We start from the raw sequence: 17266 nt of genomic DNA on the forward strand, positions 1-17266 counted from the left end.
TTTATGTATCTCTGTTCATCTGGATTTTGTCTGTTGGGGTCTGGTTGCAGATGAGCCAGTACATGCTGAATGACTGCGACTTCAGCGAGTTTTTCCAGGGGGAGAATCAGCACAGCGACAGCTCCGACAGTGGTAAGTGACCACGTACGCTATGACGTCAGTGCTGAGGTGCACGAAGCTAAACTGTGTGCCACCCGACTTGGTGGGGACAAACCGCAGGTTCTGGTTCAATGAAATCACAACACATTTCCATGGGTGAAACTTTTCCGCCTCAGGGCGGAAATCCGCCAAATGAAATTGGTCAAATAAGGAATTCCTTATTTTAAAAATCTTTAAAAAGATCCGGCGATCCGATCCGTATTTCCTCTAACACAGTGACCGGACATCGCTGAGTCTTTGTTTCACTGAGCGCGCGAATTATCGGACTACAGCTTGGCATTTGTTACCATTGCTTAATGTGCAAATTTGTGTGTTTGAGATACCAGGAGAGGCCTACTTTTACCCTTAAAAGCCTGATTTGTTTTTCTTCCCTGGGCTCCCTAGCAGGGCGTTGCCCGTGCACCCCACCAGGGCCTGGGCGGCCCCTGGACCCCGGCCTCATTTTCCTTATTTTCATTTCTGATCAGTTTCACCCATGCATTTCAATTTTAGCCAATCTTACACAGCAGCTGGCTCCCACCCAGTTGGTAACTCTCTCAGGAACCTCGGCCCAGGTTGCTTACACTCAGATTGGTTGACAACTGCAAAGCCAGTTCTAAATAGAGCCAAACAATGAAACATTGCTTGGTGAACAGTGTTGACCAACACTTTTGTATGGTCATATGTGTTTGTTGTAGTGCGGTGCAAAGTATCGGTCAGTACTGGCTTTGTTGACGTTTACATTTGATCGTTAACAGTAGCTTGTGCCTCGGGTCACTTGATTGATTGACACCACTCAAGCCAGGTCTGAAATAATAGAGCTGGACTTTCATTGGTGAACAGTTATTGACCAACACTTTTGCATGGCAGCTAGTGTATCAACCCCATGCAAAGTATTTGTCAATATACTTCATTGACTTTTACGTTTGGTCTAGAACAAAAGAACTTATGCCTTTTGAAATATTTGAAAGAAGTACAGGGACCTTCATTCTCAAGATTTTCTCTTGAAAAACTCTAGTTTAAGACTCCCGGCTGCTTTACAAAACCTTATATTCTCAGCTCAGATTGGCAATAACAAAGACGCATGGTTCCGGTTTACCCATCTGTACCACACGATGTTTCAATTGACAACAGCATACACTGACAACTTGAAATTCTTCTCGGGAATGTTTTTCAGCTTCACAAATGTCGATAGCATACCCTTTTCTGCTAACTTCCCGATCAAACAGGACTAAACCAATTATTTTCTGTCCCTAAACACCACAAAATGCCCAAAGTCGAAAGATGTAGTACAAACAGGGGAGTAAAACGGAACAGCCGTTTTTGTGTGCCTGTGTGAGCTCAGCCGTTGCCGACTGACACAAACTTTCGCATTCGGCTTTTCTTATATATCTCGTAACTCCACACTAAATACCTCACTTCCCCTCTGAAGTATTGATGTACAACCCATGGCACTAACATTCATGTACGGTAGTCATTTATAACTGAGGTTGAAAAATTCGCTTCATGACGAGACAAGTATAAATGCCATTCACCCAAACTGAAAACTTCGCTGCCGTCTGCTTGCGTTGTACGGATTAGCTGTTCTCTTCTCCTCCCCTTGTTGCATCCTTAAGTTCTTCAGTTGTTTCTAGTTTTCCGTTGATGTTGTGTTTTGGTCTTCTTCATAGGTAGTCTTGTTCAAAATTTAAAAAACTCAAACTTCTTTTTGTTGTATACGAATGAACTAATAAAAAGCTGTTTAACAGCTGTGTTGTCAAAACCTGAGATCAACGCATCGACGCAAAAACTGTCATTTTGTAAGTTTGGAACAACAAATCAAGGTCAGAACAGCTATATAATCGCTATTGTATTTTCAGCGTAGCAATAGGGTCCGATATTTAGACTCGAACAAGTATAATGCGACTCGTCTTCGACTCGTCGGCATTATACTTGTCTCGTCTAAATATCGGACCCTATTGCTACGCTGAAAACACAATAGCTGTTAATAGTGCAATGTGTATTATAGTGTGTGTGTGTGTGTGTGTTTGTGATAATGTAATATAGTGCAATGTGTTATTCATTGATATGTGTGTGATGATTGCACTGTAGATAATGTTATGTTATTGTTGTTTTTTCCCCCAATAATTGTACAGCGCTTTGAGCAGGGTTTAACCTTGGATATATACGCGCTTTATGAATATTATGCATTATTATTTATTTTTATTATTTCACTGATTACAGGTGTGAATTTGGGGAGTGGACCAGTACTACAGGTGAAACAAGAAGCTCCTTCTTCCCCCTCGTCAGAATGCAGCTCAGAGGGATATGCATCGGTGAGTTCACATTGCAATGAGGCGGAATAAAGAAGAATTTTGTATGCACGAGAACTGTGAGGCCTAACGTTTTCCGGAAATTACTCTGTCATGATTGTCAGTTGTTCGTCCCGAGTTTGGAACCTGCTCCTGATGTTGTGAAAAGCTTGTCCGAGGTAAAGGGGTTCTTACTCTTCCAGAACGTTGAAAATCCTGACAGAGTTATTTTTGAAAGTCGTCTATTGTCAACACAATTGTTGATGAGGCAAAGGAAAAGAGATTGTTTGCACCAAGCTCAAACTCAATTTTGAAAAGAGTTGAGGAAAATATCAAGTGAAATCTTTAGTGTGAAATTGAGACCAATTTTAAGTGTAGGAAGTATTATAAAGTCAAACCTGCCCTTGCGACAACCTCTTGAAAACGACTGCCTGACTGCTATGACAACTCCGACATGGCACCTGCAAAGAAAGGACACCCTTGGGCCCAGCTACAAGTGTCCCTATATTGCAGGTGGCCTGTCACCACAGGTATATTTTGGTAGAGATAATAGACAAATGGACAACAGAAGGTTTTCTTTTAAGGGAGGTGTCCGCTCAACCGAGAGGCCACACATCGCAGGTAATTCACCTGTTTTTAGCGACAACCTGTATATATATATATATATATATATATCACAACCACTGCGTCGGTGCCTTGAGGGGTGCCTATAGGTAGGTCCGACTGTATTTTTGTAGCAGATTACAGTACTCATTTATTTTGTGTTTTCCAGGGGCACGATGTGTTCATGGCCACAGTGGTGAAGACAGAAAACACCATCCCGTTTGACTTCAGCGCTCCCAGCTTCGGCGACCCTTCCTCCGTCTCACACAGCTCGGGCTATGCCACGTCCCTCTCCCCCACCTCTCTCTCCTCCAACTCCCTCTCCCCCAACTCCCTGGCGTCTCTCTCCCCACACTCCCTCTCTCCCAGCTCCCCCGCCGAGCAGACCTTGATATTCATACCGCAGGAGGAGGGGGCAGAGCAGCTGGTTCTGCCCTCCGACCTTTCACAGTTCCCAGGCAGCGTTCTCCCGCCCAGCGTGACCTCCGCCCCCCTCGCTGTGTCGTCATCCATGGTCACGTCGTCTCTAGCGTCCTTCCCAGCATTCTCGGCTCAGTCGGTACCAGTTCAGTTCAACTCCATCCTGAACCAGAAGGTGCAGATTCGTCCCAAGCCTAACGCTGGTGCAGCACCGGTTGGGGGTGTGAAGGTGATGGCCAACAGAGTGAAGACGATGCAGGTGCCGGGGAACGCCGGCACCGGTGGTGTGGTGCCCAAGATGGAACTGAAACCTGTCTCTGTTAAACCGGGTAGGTTGTGGGCATAGATCTGAACATTTTGGAAAGGAAATAAACTACGGAAATTGGCTATTTGCAGAGAAATGCATTTCGTTTCCTGTTTGTTGAGTCATTTGACTAGCACAAAAGGACCTTTTTTTATACGTCAAGAAATTGGAGAAGATCAACGTGTTTGTGGTCAGTAGTTCGACTGCAGGGGGTGGTGTGCCAATTGTATCGTACAGTGGAACCCCCCTTTTAAGACCTCCACAAATCTGGAAAAAAATCCGATCTTAAAAAAGGGGGAGTCTTAAAATGGGGGTAAATTTACAGAGGTTATGGACAGAAAATTTGAAAAGCAGTGTCTCAAAGGGAGGGAGTCTTTTTGTGTACTGCACTGCAGCCCTCCCTGCGAAGAGGAACTCTCAAAGTGGAAGTACATTATGTAGGGACCCGAGTGGCTGTTAGTGTCAGTAAGAAAAAATGTCTCTGTCAAAGCTGGTAGGTTCTGGTCCTGGCTGTATCTGTAGCTGGTAGTTTTATTTAGGGTATTTAGGAGCCAGCTGTAAGCCACTGTGAAGACAACTCTGTGGTGGCTTACTACATTTTTTTCCATTGAAGTAAAATTGTGTTATATTTTCAGGAATGAAAAGGTTGAAAGGAAAGAAAGGTTACAAGATAGCATTTGTAGATTATGAATTTGCAGATTATATCTTTTTGATGCCTTTTGTGGTTCAACAATACATTAGGGAACATCACAATACAGACCCTAGCCTTTCTACCTGGTGTGCATTTCTTGCTGTCTTTTTCTCTAACATTCAAGCTTTCATTGGGCTCAGTTGCTGTTGTCTCAGACATGATTATCTTCTAGAAGCATGTGTCACAAGTGTTAGTGTTAGCGATGAATAGGGTAAGATTGTGTGTACGCTTGTGATGAGAGATTCGGGATGCATATGAATTCAATTGAACATCATTGTATGGTGTGCTTGTGCAGCGGGGGCCAAAAAGCTGATATTGACCGCTGAGGAGTTTGCGAAGCTGACTGCTTCCGGAACTCTGCGCTTCCAGCCCCCTGCGACTGACCCCACCGTCGTCTCTACGGCAACCACTGTCACCGCCCCTGCGCCATCCAGTATGAACACCTGTGTCTCTTCTCTCGGAGAATTTGTGAGTCACATTTTGGATGCTCTTTTCACAGATTCCATTAACCACAGATTTTAGGGGCATAGATCTGGAAATGTTGGAAATGAAATAAGCTACTGAAATTGGCTATTTGCAGACAAATTCATTGCGTATCCTGTTTGTTGAGTCATTTTGACCGGCACAAGAGTCCCTTCTAATTCTATCTTGGGTAGTTTACGTCGAGGACTTGGAGTAGATCTGAATTAAGTGATGGGGGTGGGGGCATCCCTCCTGTGACTTGCCACCTGCAATGGCCCAAGGGTGTCCGTTCATGAGAGCAACTGCTGTACGGCTGTACCTGCAATGAAAGGACGCCCTTGGGACTAAACAAAAGTGCCCCTACATTGCAGGTGGCCTGTCATGACAGGTATAATTTGGTAGAGATAATAGACAAAGGGACAACAGAAGGTGTCCTTTTGAGGGAGGTGTCCTCCCACTGGAGGGGCCATGCATGGCAGGTACCACTGTATCTGGGTCTGCTTTAGCCAGTTCCGCTCGCACACATTTGGTCTTGTGTCACACCCCCCGCGGGTTAGGGGGAAGAATTGACCCGATGCTCCCCAGCATGTCGTAAGAGGCGACTAACGGATTCTGTTTCTCCTTTTACCCTTGTTAAGTGTTTCTTGTATAGAATATAGTCAATGTTTGTACAGATTTTAGTCGAGCAGTATGTAAGAAATGTTAAGTCCTTTGTACTGGAAACTTGCATTCTCCCAGTAAGGTAATACATTGTACTACGTTGCAAGCCCCTGGAGCAAACTTTTGATTAGTGCTTTTGTGAACAAGAAACAATTGACAAGTGGCTCTATCCCATCTCCCCCCTTCCCTCCGTCGCGATGTAACCCTTCGTGGTTGAAAACGACGTTAAACACCAAATAAAGAAAGAAAGAAAGTCTTGTGCCTCGCTGTAAGATTGGCCAATGTCAGCATGGTCGTACAGTGTATGAAACGCTGCAGAGTTACTGTTGACCTTCAAAGTTTAACCCTAAGTGTGCGTGGAATTAGGTCAGGTCAATTCATTGCTTCAGGTTAGTGGAACTATTTCTGAAATATTATATTTAAAAATGTTTGAGAAACGCAAGGTCTTACTGTTTGCTTTCATTTCCGTTTCAGACCAAGTCAAAACGACAGCAAAGAATGATCAAGAACAGAGAGTCGGCCAGTTTGTCACGGAAACGCAAGAAAGAGGTAGAGATACTGTCTGTCTGTTTGTCTGTCTGTCTGTCTGTCTGTCTGTCTGTCTGTCTGTCTGTCTGTGTCTGTGGTCGTGTCTGTGCATGAGTATGTGTGTGTGTGTGTTAAAGCAAACTTGTTTGAGTGTGTGCATGCACATGTGTGTGTGTGTGTGTGTGTGTGTGTGTGTGTGTGTGTGTGTGTGTGTGTGTGTGTGTATGTGTGTGTAACTGTGTGTGTATGTGTGTGTGTGTGTGTGTGTGTGTGTGTAACTCTGTGTGTGTGTATGTGTGTGTGTGTGTGTAACTGTGTGTGTGTGTGTGCGCATACATGCTTGTGTGTTTGTGTGCGTTTGTGCATGCATATATATGTGTGTGTGTGTGTGTGTGTATGCATGTGAGAAAGAGAGAGAGACAGAAAGGTTCTCGCTGTGTATGTGTTGATAGAGTGTGTCACGTAACACCTCTCTGTGCAGTACCTGTCCACCCTGGAGGACCAGATGAAGGAGTACAACGCACAGAACGAACAACTCAGGATGGAGAACGAGACGCTCAAGAGCAAAGTACAGCAGTTACAAGATGAGGTAAGGACTGCGTTTACCTGAGCAACGATGGTTTTTATAACTCCAAACCCCAGATAAAAAAAAGACCAACAAAACAATAAGTGAACAAACACAAACTAAAGCCCTGGGTTGTTTTGGGGATTGCCATGTGTATTGTCCTTCAAGCTAATGGGAACAGGGGAAAATAAGTAGAGGTTACATGCCGAGTCTCAGTGATTATTAAAAATAATGGTCGAAGTTAGCGGATCATGAAAAATGCGAGCTTTAGCGAGCTTTTTCATGACCGCGAACTGAGACCATTATTTCTTATAATCACTGAGACGAGGTGTGTAACCTCTTTATTCCTCCTTTCTTCAGTTATTCAAAGAAAAGAGGAGTTTTTTTGCGAAAGTTTGATCGAATCCTATTCACTCAACCAGTCAACCTGCGCAGGCGATGGATTAATGCGCGGTTGTATAGTTCCGTGCAAATCATTCCATTCTGTTAACACTTCTTGTCAGTTTTCCTATTTTGGACTAAAAATCAAGTACACAGATATGCTGTTATTCTGCTGTGGCGGCAAAGGCAGATATTGTGTGTTCTGTATATGTTTTGGTATCGCTTAGGATAATGTTCTTTCGTCAAATGGGACTAGCAGACGAACTTTTGCACCCGTGTTCCAACGTTAAAAACTGTATGAAGTTCAGTTTTCTGGGAAAAATAGTGTATGAAACCGCTTTATGTTGTTGACTCACATGCGTAGCAAAAGTGAGTCTATGTACTCACCCGAGTCGTCCGTCCGTCCGTCCGGACGTCCGTCCGGAAAACTTTAACGTTGGATATTTCTTGGACACTATTCAGTCTATCAGTACCAAATTTGGCAAGATGGTGTATGATGACAAGGCCCCAAAAAACATACATAGCATCTTGACCTTGCTTCAAGGTCAAGGTCGCAGGGGCCATAAATGTTGCCTAAAAAACAGCTATTTTTCACATTTTTCCCATTTTCTCTGAAGTTTTTGAGATTGAATACCTCACCTATATATGATTTATAGGGCAAAGTAAGCCCCATCTTTTGATACCAGTTTGGTTTACCTTGCTTCAAGGTCAAGGTCACAGGAGCTCTTCAAAGTTGGATTGTATACATATTTTGAAGTGACCTTGACCCTGAACTATGGAAGATAACTGTTTCAAACTTAAAAATTATGTGGGGCACATGTTATGCTTTCATCATGAGACACATTTAGTCACATATGATCAAGGTCAAGGTCACTTTGACCCTTATGAAATGTGACCAAAATAAGGTAGTGAACCACTAAAAGTGACCATATCTCATGGTAGAAAGAGCCAATAAGCACCATTGTACTTCCTATGTCTTGAATTAACAGCTGTGTTGCATGACCTTGGATGACCTTGACCTTGGGTCAAGGTCACATGTATTTTGGTAGGAAAAATGTGTAAAGCATGTGAGTCGTATGGGCTTTGCCCTTCTTGTTTAAATTGATGAGATGTGTGCATTTGGTTGCGTGTGATCTGTTTATTAAATGAAATATTGTTGAAAACTGACCGTCGACTGTTGTCGAAGAAACTGAGTGAAAAGAAGGGGAACTACTCTTGTCGCTAGACAAAGCATGAGTTACTTGCCTTGTGAAATTGCTTGTGATGAACGTTTGAGCATGGCAGATCTAGATTCAGAAAACAACCGAACTCATGGATTTTATATGGAGATTCATGTGTTCAGGCCTGTAGTTGTTAATTTAAATGCGGTATGTTTGTATTGTTTGCTCCAGAGATGTATACTTCGTACATTAGAGCGTTCGGAACTTTTCAGTCGCAAAAAGTAGTACCGAAACAGAACAACTTCTCAACCCATTGCACTATCGAGGATTCAGGCTGTTGCTGGGTCGTTATTTGTTTGGTTGCTGGGTCATTATCGAAAAATAACTAGCTCTACAAGTTTACAGAGGTAAAGAAGCAGAGGGGGGAATAAAGCTGTAATATAAGGTGGGGATGATGACTGTTACATAAATATAGTTGTGTCGACTGTTACATAATTATGGTTGGGTTGTCTGTTACATATATATAGTTGTGTTGACTGTTACATAATTATGGTTGGGTTGTCTGTTACATAAATATAGTTGTGTTGACTGTTACATAATTATGGTTGGGTTGTCTGTTACATAAATATAGTTGTGTTGACTGTTACATAATTATGGTTGGGTTGTCTGTTACATAAATATAGTTGTGTTGACTGTTATATAATTATGGTTGGGTTGTCTGTTACATAAATATAGTTGTGTTGACTGTTACATAATTATGGTTGGGTTGTCTGTTACATAAATATAGTTGTGTTGACTGTTATATAATTATGGTTGGGTTGTCTGTTACATAAATATAGTTGTGTTGACTGTTATTTAATTATGGTTGGGTTGTCTGTTACATAAATATAGTTGTTGACTGTTACATGATTATAGTTGGGGTGCCTGTTACATAAATATAGTTGTGTTGACTGTTACATAATTATGGTTGGGTTGTCTGTTACATGATTATAGTTGTGTTGACTGTTACATGATTATAGTTGGGTTGCCTGTTACATGATTATTGTTGGGTTACCTGTTACATATTAAAGTTGGGTTGCCTGTTACATAATAATTGTTGGTTGACTGTTACATGATTATAGTTGGGTTGACCGTTACATAATTAAGAATTGCATGGTGTGCGACAGAACTGCAAGCTGCGACAGAAGGCGGGGTTGACGCCACCGAAGAAAATGGTGCTGCTGATGGCCTGTCTCTTCTTCACATTCAACTTTGGCTCCTTCAGGTGAATAGACTGCAAGGGTAGTCGGGGGAGCGGGGGCGGGGTGGAATCTTATGAAAACTGTCATTTTTCAATTGACATGTATCACGTTTTTGTGTGTGTTCCCTCAAATATTAGAGTTTACTCATTAAATGGGGGGGGGGGGGGGGGGGGGCACAGAACATGAGCTTTGTATATGCTTCCACGTCAGCCATGGCCAAATGAACCACCGAAGTCTGTTTCACAGTTATTGTTTTATGTTTGAATGTGAATTAAAAGTTACAAGCCAACATGATATATCCATGGTACTTTAAAAAAAATTTTTTGGGTTAGTGATTGAAAGTATAGCCAACATATATGCAAAGTCCTTTTTTTTGGGTAGTATAACGCACTATGGGTTAGCAGTACAATCTTGACATTGTGTTCCCAGCTCCCTGCTGATGTCAGACAGCGGCACCCCATCACAGCAAGGCTGGCAGTCAGCTTCGTCAGCGGCAAAGGGGCGTCACTTGCTCTCCTTACCGGACAACTCAGACAACTCTGATGCCGGCAGCAACCAGGACAAGGGGGGTGAGAGGCGATGGGGGGCGGAGCAAGCGCGACATGCGCTGCAGTTCGACCGAGAGCTCAGGACGCTGCTGCGCGCCGGCATGCTGAACGAGTCCATGGTGGCCGCCCACTTCTGTCCCATTTACTTCAACAGCACTGAGTCATCCAGGTAAGCAGAGCTGCCAACTGATGCTTCGTTGTAACAGAAATTGCTATGCTGTTATACCAAGCTTAAAATTGCTATGCTCTAACTAGTAATCACAAGCATGTCACAGTTCCCTGTTTCTTGTGAGTCCTTGAGAAGTATTCAAGACACCATAGCAGCACTTGACTGCATGGTGGCGCTGTTTATGCTGTATGTCGCCCTCGACGCCATTCATGAAACCAGTTTTGACCTGCCAAAGTCACGTGACAGCTGTAAAGTTACCAGACCTCCCTCTCACCGCTACAACCGCTAGCGGCGTGATGCCGCCAGTATTCTATTGATGTTTGGATGGCTGTGTCAGCATGTTGTCTTATGCAATGGGGCGCCTTGCTGACCGTGCATCTCTTGAATAGGAGGGAAGCGTCGAGTGGCAGTGATTTCCTTTAATAAGGGTTTATTTTTGCATGCGTACAGAGCAAGAAGTGATCAGATAACCACCTTGATAGCTAAAGACGTTCTAACTTGGTGACGTGAATAGCAGTTAAAATCTGAATTTAGATTGATGAGACCCAGGAGAAGGTGTTTTGAAATGTCGAAACGGTTAGCACTAACTCTGCCCGACCAGTATCTGGTGTGCAGGCAACATTGTCGTGCTACTTTTAAAACGGTCCATTTGTTGATGCAGGCTGGCTGAGCAGCTTCGCGGGTGGATGATCAGGGAGGAAGAAGTGAAGCAGAAGAAGCAGACACCCAAAGCAGCCAAGGCGCCCAGGAAGAAGTACCCCCCGGTCAACACCCTGAAGGCCGCAATGCAGGCCCACTACGACAAACACTTTGAGGACACTGCTTACAGGTAAGGCTGGCAGGATTGCTGTACTTTAATGGGCAAAAGCTGAGAAGTCCAGACATTAAATCTCCTCTGAAAGCGGTGTATGACTGCCTAAATGGCGGGATATAACGGTCATACACGTGCAAATCCATTTGTGCAAAAACACGAGTGTATGTGGGAGTTTCAGCCCATGAACGCAGAAGAAGAAGAAGAAGAAGAAGAAATTAAATCAACAGTTCGCAGATGGTCAATTTTTCTGTGTCGGTATGCAGGAGTCAAACTTATAGGTTAGAGACTTTAGTTTGTAAGATAAACTGCATAGATGGTATAGTCTCTAACCTTTACTCCTGAATACCAGCCCCGGTTGATGTTTAGTTTGACAAGTTTCTTCATGATAAATTGAATTATTAATCATTAACTATTATTTATTAACTTTTGTTGTTGAACGCGTGTCAATTGAAGGAGTGAATAGTTTGGAATACAAGGTGACAGGCAAAACCTGGTTGTTAATTTGTGCAGTGCAAGCCGTCGGACGTATGAGATGCAGATTTTCCAACACAACGATCCGCGACAGAAACTGCTCAACGCCATTCCTCGCAGGAATGATACCTTCTACGTCCTGTCTTTTAACACTGTATGTACATTTCACTATCTCTCAAGTGTGTGTGTGTATGTGTGTTTGTGTGTGTGGCTGCGTGCGTGCGTGCATACGTGTGTTGTTGTTGTTGGTGTGTGTGTGTGTGTGTGTGTGTGTGTGTGTGTGTGTGTGTGTGTGTTCCGGGAGGAGTTTGCATGTGATACGGTATGTTGTATTGTGAGTAAGTGTTGTGATGTGTTGTGTGATAGTTAGTGTTTTGTTTGTGTTCTGTTGTATTTTGTGAATGAGTCTTCTGTGTGGTGTTGATGTGTTGTGCTGTGTATTCCGGTTTGTGCAGACACAGCTGCTTTGATGTACAACAAGATTTATAATTCACTTTACTTTTTGGTGGACAGGATTACTTCCTGGTGCCAGCCATTGCCCACAACAAGACGGCGCGACCTCGCATGTCTCTGGTCATGCCCGTCATGAGTGGAACGCTCAACGGTGAGTCAAGCTTTCTGAAATCCAAAAAGAGATTAACGGCTAATGTTCCAAAATTCAGAATAAAAAAAACAAGAATTGTAGGAACGTTTAATTATTGACAAAACAAAACGTTACATTCACAGTTCATCGACCCAGGGGCTTTTTGAGTAGACAGACAGACAAACACTTATGAAACTGATAATGGACTTATCTCAAAATCGTCCATAAAACTCGCCTGCAAGATGCTGGCGAGGTAATGATCATTGACGAAATGAATGACGTAGAAATAAAATGACGTCAGCTTTGATGAGCCTGTTAGCCCAGTGGTGATGCCTCTTTTCAATCAATCAATATGAGGCTTCAATATGAGGCTTATAATTATATCACGCGTATTCCGTGGGTACAGTTCTAAGCGCAGGGATTTATTTTTTTATTTTTTTATTTTTATTTTATGCAATTTATATCGCGCACATATTCAAGGCGCAGGGATTTATTTATGCCGTGTGAGATGGAATTTTTTTTACACAATATATCACGCATTCACATCGGCCAGCAGATCGCAGCCATTTCGGCGCATATCCTACTTTTCAGCCTATTATTCCAAGTCACACGGGTATTTTGGTGGACATTTTTATCTATGCCTATACAATTTTGCCAGGAAAGACCCTTTTGTCAATCGTGGGATCTTTAACGTGCACACCCCAATGTTGTGTACACGAAGGGACCTCGGTTTTTCGTCTCATCCGAAAGACTAGCACTTGAACCCACCACCTAGGTTAGGAAAGGGGGAGAAAATTGCTAACGCCCTGATCCAGGGTCGAACTCGCAACCTCTCGCTTCCAAGCGCAAGTGCGTTACCACTCGGCCAACCAGTCTTTTAAGTTTTTTGTGTTTGAGAGAGTTGGAGAGAGAGTGTGTGTGTGTGTGTGTGTGTGTGTGTGTGTGTATGTGTATGCATGTGTGCGTGCTTGTGTGTACGGCTGAGCAGAAAGAAGGCCTACAAAGACCTCACTCCCAGAAATACTCCACATACTTTCTTCCGTCTCTATGCCTGACATCTGTGTTGTCTCCCTTTGCTCCAGACACCATGCAGCCACCAGAGGGCAGCATTGGCATGATGCAGATCAACTGCGAGATCGTCAACACCGAGCTCATCCACGTACGCAAGTCCGCCTTCCCCAAGGCTCAGCCCCCCAGCCAATACGACAACCACACAGCCGACATCCCCACCCCTCCCCCCTCCCCAGGCAATGGTTTCCAGGATAACAGCACTGCCAGCGATGCTCAACAGGATTACCATAGCAACGACACTACGGACGTCGAAGCTGGGAATTACCCTAGCAACCAGACAGCTGCAGGCAACGCCAGCCACGCCGACATGAAAAAGGAAGACCCAGGGTCCATTTTGTCTCACAAACGCAAATATAGATTAAGGAGGCATAGGTAGTAGGCGAGAGTGAGAGTGAGGGTGTTAATGTGTGTGTGTGTGTGTGTGTATGTGCGTGTATGTGCGTGTGTGTGTGTGTGTGTGTGTGTGTGTGTGTGTGTGTGTGTGTGTGTGAGAAAGGGAGGAGGTATTGTATTGTATTCTATAGCCTACATGGTGATAACAACGCTGCAATTCTTATTCTTGTCACAAGATACTGAAAATAGCAATTGTGTTAGGTATTAAGACACATTCAGCTCTTGTGGGCAGTCTCAGGCCGGTAGAATTAAAGTTGGCAGGCACAGGCTCACACTGCCCCTTTGATGCTTAGTTGTGCCATGCATCTTCATTGCACACATTTGTATGTGTATGTGCGTCAGAGGAAGGGAGGGTAGCAGGAGAGGGGGGAAGGAATGGAAGAAAGGGAGACATACATGTAAGCATAGACCATTTATCCTGGACCGCCAACTAGCTCTCTCTCCGCTCTTTCTCTCTATTACGAGGTAGCGGCCTCTCGCATCATAGACCATTTATCCTGGACCGCCAACTAGCTCTCTCTCCGCTCTTTCTCTCTATTACGAGGTAGCGGCCTCTCGCATTTAGGAACCTACGCTTACATGGCCGTTCAGAAATCAGGGGGATGTCATATCCGGTGTCGATTGTAAACATGGACGAAGTTGCCGAGGTAAGTTCTGAAAATGCTAAAATAAACTCAGCGAAAGTGCATATGGAACATGTTTTTCGATGAGTTTTGTTAAGTTTAGTTTGGAGTTTAGGAAAATCCAGTTCATTGTCACCTTCCATTGTCACAAATAACTGGAGCGTGCTTTCTTTTCACTGTCTTCGAATCGCTGGCCTTTCAAACCGGACGCTAAGCGCCCCTGAAAGTCGAGCGTCGTAACCCTGAAGGGTCATGTGACGAGTTGGCGGTCCAGGCTATTTGGTCTATGATGCAAGGTAGTATGATAATAATGGTGGGAGGAACGGTTGAGTTTGGACGGGTCGTCAGAGAGACATATTGTTGTAAAAGATTAATTGTGCCACCAGCTGGAAAGGCGCAGAGTTCGGTTTGGAGTAAAAAGTGAAGTGAGCCTGGTATTACCCCCCCCCCCCCCCCCCCCCGACCAAGTTAAACTTTGTGATTTGCTTTTTAGTCTGTAGAAGAATTCTGTTTTGGGGCAGCTGTGTCTGTGACATTTTTATTGTATTGCAATTTTTATGCAAAATTTTGCATTTTGAAACAATGACTTCTGAGAAGGTTAATTGTGACTCATTGACGGTATTTATTCTGTGTCATGAACATTTGTGTTTGAATTAACTTTTTTTAACTTATTTATTGGCTTTGTATTGTTTTGGATGCAGTATTTTGAAGACAGAATTGTTCCTGGAGGACTGATTGTTCATGAAACGTTTCATTTTTGACAATTTCATGCTGTATTTTCATTTCATGTTAGCTTCAATGTACTTGCACAGCATTCTATGATGTGTTTTTATATTATTGTTGTTTCATTAGTCATTGACTACCCCCCGCGGGTTAGGGGGAAGAATTTACCCGATGCTCCCCAGCATGTTGTAAGAGGCGACTAAGGGATTCTGTTTCTCCTTTTACCCTTGTTAAGTGTTTCTTGTATAGAATATAGTCAATGTTTGTAAAGATTTTAGTCAAGCAGTATGTAAGAAATGTTAAGTCCTTTGTACTGGAAACTTGCATTCTCCCAGTAAGGTAATATATTGTACTACGTTGCAAGCCCCTGGAGCAATTTTTTGATTAGTGCTTTTGTGAACAAGAAACAATTAACAATTCGGCTCTATCCCATCCCCCCACCCCCTTTCCCCGTCGCGATATAACCTTCGTGGTTGAAAACAAACGTTAAACACCAAATAAAGAAAGAAAGAAAGTCATTGACTGAATATAGAGTTGATGGTGCGCATGTTTGTGGTTTCTAGAATGCAAACACATGCAGTGCCTTACGTGTCTCTAAGGCTGATAAGGCCTGTTGTAATGTTAGCTCTTTAGCGTATCTGCTGTAAAAGTGAAGACAAATTTCTGTGTTTTGTTGGGGGATAACCTGCTGGTGTTGGATTGACATGCAGTGAATAGACCAATTCCGGAAATAACTCTTGTCAGGTTATTATAGGCAGCAAAGGGTCGCCTTTCCTTGAAGAAAAAAAGAGGGCTTAACAAAACCACGTGACAAAATAGGCCAATCATTATTGAGTTGCGTGTCTTACATGTGCTCACTGACAACGTGTAGCAACACACCGCGCGCTAGTGATTGGCATACAATGTAACGGGGGTTTGTTTGCCCTCTTTTTCTTCCGAAGCAAAAGTCATTTCCGAATATCATCTATTGCTGCTTTGTGAATACATATTGCAGTATATTCTCTCCGTGTTCCTTTTGAGTGAGAGATACAGTATTTGTGGATAATGTAGGGTACAGTCCCTGAGGTTGCCAGCAAAGTGTGTTGACATCTGTTTCCACCAGTAATATTGTAATGCCAGTCTGGGCAGCATTGTTTTCTCACTCATTTTTGGCTCACGTAAGTGTAGCCTATGCGATCGTAACTTTGTCTGTCTGTGCGTGCGTGCGTATGTGCGTGCGTGCGTGCGTGTGTATGTCTGTGGTAGAAACTCTAACATTTGAAGACGTCACATTACATTGACGTCACATTATGACGTAAGAGGGTTAGACGTCACGCGAAGGAAGTACTGAAAGTCTCGGTCATTATTATTTTGAGCGGGCCGAGACTAGTTGGCAGTCGTGTCCCTGTAAGTAGGCTACATGCAGACAGACAGATCTAGATCTAGTGTCTCGCTTTCTTGCACAGTTTCACCTATGCTCTTTCTGTGTGTGTGTGTGTGTGTGTGTGTGTGTGTGTGATGGAGTGATTGAGTTTGTGTTACTGTTTGTCGATTTCTTACGTGAGCCTTGATGGCTTCGCCTCTTGTTAGGCTTAAGCATTACTTGCTTTCATTTGTATTGCTTTGTATTTGTTTAATTATGTATTATTAGTTGTGTTGTTTGAGCTGATTATAACCTTGTCAATTTCATTCACGCAGTCAGTATCATGTGTACTTGCAGACTTAAAAGCAGAGTTTGCCTTCCAAATGAAAATGTTTTGTTATTCAACTCCCCCCCCCCCCCCCCCCCTCCTTTTTTACCAACACCTCTACACACCACAAATCTCCCCCCACCCCCCCCCCCCCCCCCCCCCTCCTACCAACTCATCCTACCCATTCCAGGTTCCACTATTTCTCATATCATGACTAATGTTCACTACACAAAGCAGCTGAATGGATTACTTTCTGTTGCTCCAAGTGCTTATTTTTCGGCCTGTTTGAAATGTTTAGTTCAAAGCCCAGATTGCACTTACTTTTATACCTATCACTTACATGTAGGCGTTTGTACCAAGTTTAAATAAATCTGTATTTTTTGTGTTTTACACTGCTGTATGAACCACCCGTGTTTCCACTGCATTCAACTTGTCTTATGGATACAGATCTTATCCAACCAGCACAACAGAATCTCATGTCTGGTTTTATATTGAGTTGAAAGAATTTCATCCCAGATAACATCATCGCCATGTTTATATAGGAGTATGTCTTTAAAAATGTCACCTGAAACTAATTTGTGCTTGTGTATTTTCAGAGAGATACGTGAGCGAGGTGTTGTTTCACTATAAGACACACTTGTTGATTACTTGAGTGCAGTGTCATGCATGCTGAATATAATGGGAATACTACGGTGTGTTCAAGCATAATTATGTCTGTAAAAAATCCGGGTCTCACCCCCTCCTCCCCCCTCCTCTC

The 17266-nt window shown here is 43.4% G+C and overlaps 1 protein-coding gene across 3 annotated transcripts in view; it reads left to right on the plus strand.

Annotated features, from left to right (window-relative positions):
* Positions 1–15357, plus strand: part of LOC138949277 (cyclic AMP-dependent transcription factor ATF-6 beta-like) — a 30686-nt gene extending 15329 nt beyond the window's left edge. For all 3 annotated transcript variants that reach the window (XM_070321066.1, XM_070321067.1, XM_070321068.1), the window contains 12 exons: positions 51–132; positions 2362–2453; positions 3202–3781; positions 4743–4915; positions 6044–6118; positions 6579–6686; positions 9370–9467; positions 9874–10161; positions 10823–10990; positions 11486–11600; positions 11960–12050; positions 13112–15357. In XM_070321066.1, coding sequence (XP_070177167.1) covers positions 51–132; positions 2362–2453; positions 3202–3781; positions 4743–4915; positions 6044–6118; positions 6579–6686; positions 9370–9467; positions 9874–10161; positions 10823–10990; positions 11486–11600; positions 11960–12050; positions 13112–13476 — 2235 coding nt within the window. In that variant the 3' untranslated portion in view covers positions 13477–15357. The remainder of the gene's footprint in view (positions 1–50; positions 133–2361; positions 2454–3201; positions 3782–4742; positions 4916–6043; positions 6119–6578; positions 6687–9369; positions 9468–9873; positions 10162–10822; positions 10991–11485; positions 11601–11959; positions 12051–13111) is intronic.
* The last annotated feature ends 1909 nt before the right edge of the window (positions 15358–17266 follow it).

The sequence above is a fragment of the Littorina saxatilis genome, linkage group LG15 (genome assembly GCF_037325665.1).
Source record: "Littorina saxatilis isolate snail1 linkage group LG15, US_GU_Lsax_2.0, whole genome shotgun sequence".
In the NCBI taxonomy this organism is placed as follows: Eukaryota; Metazoa; Mollusca; class Gastropoda; order Littorinimorpha; family Littorinidae; genus Littorina; species Littorina saxatilis.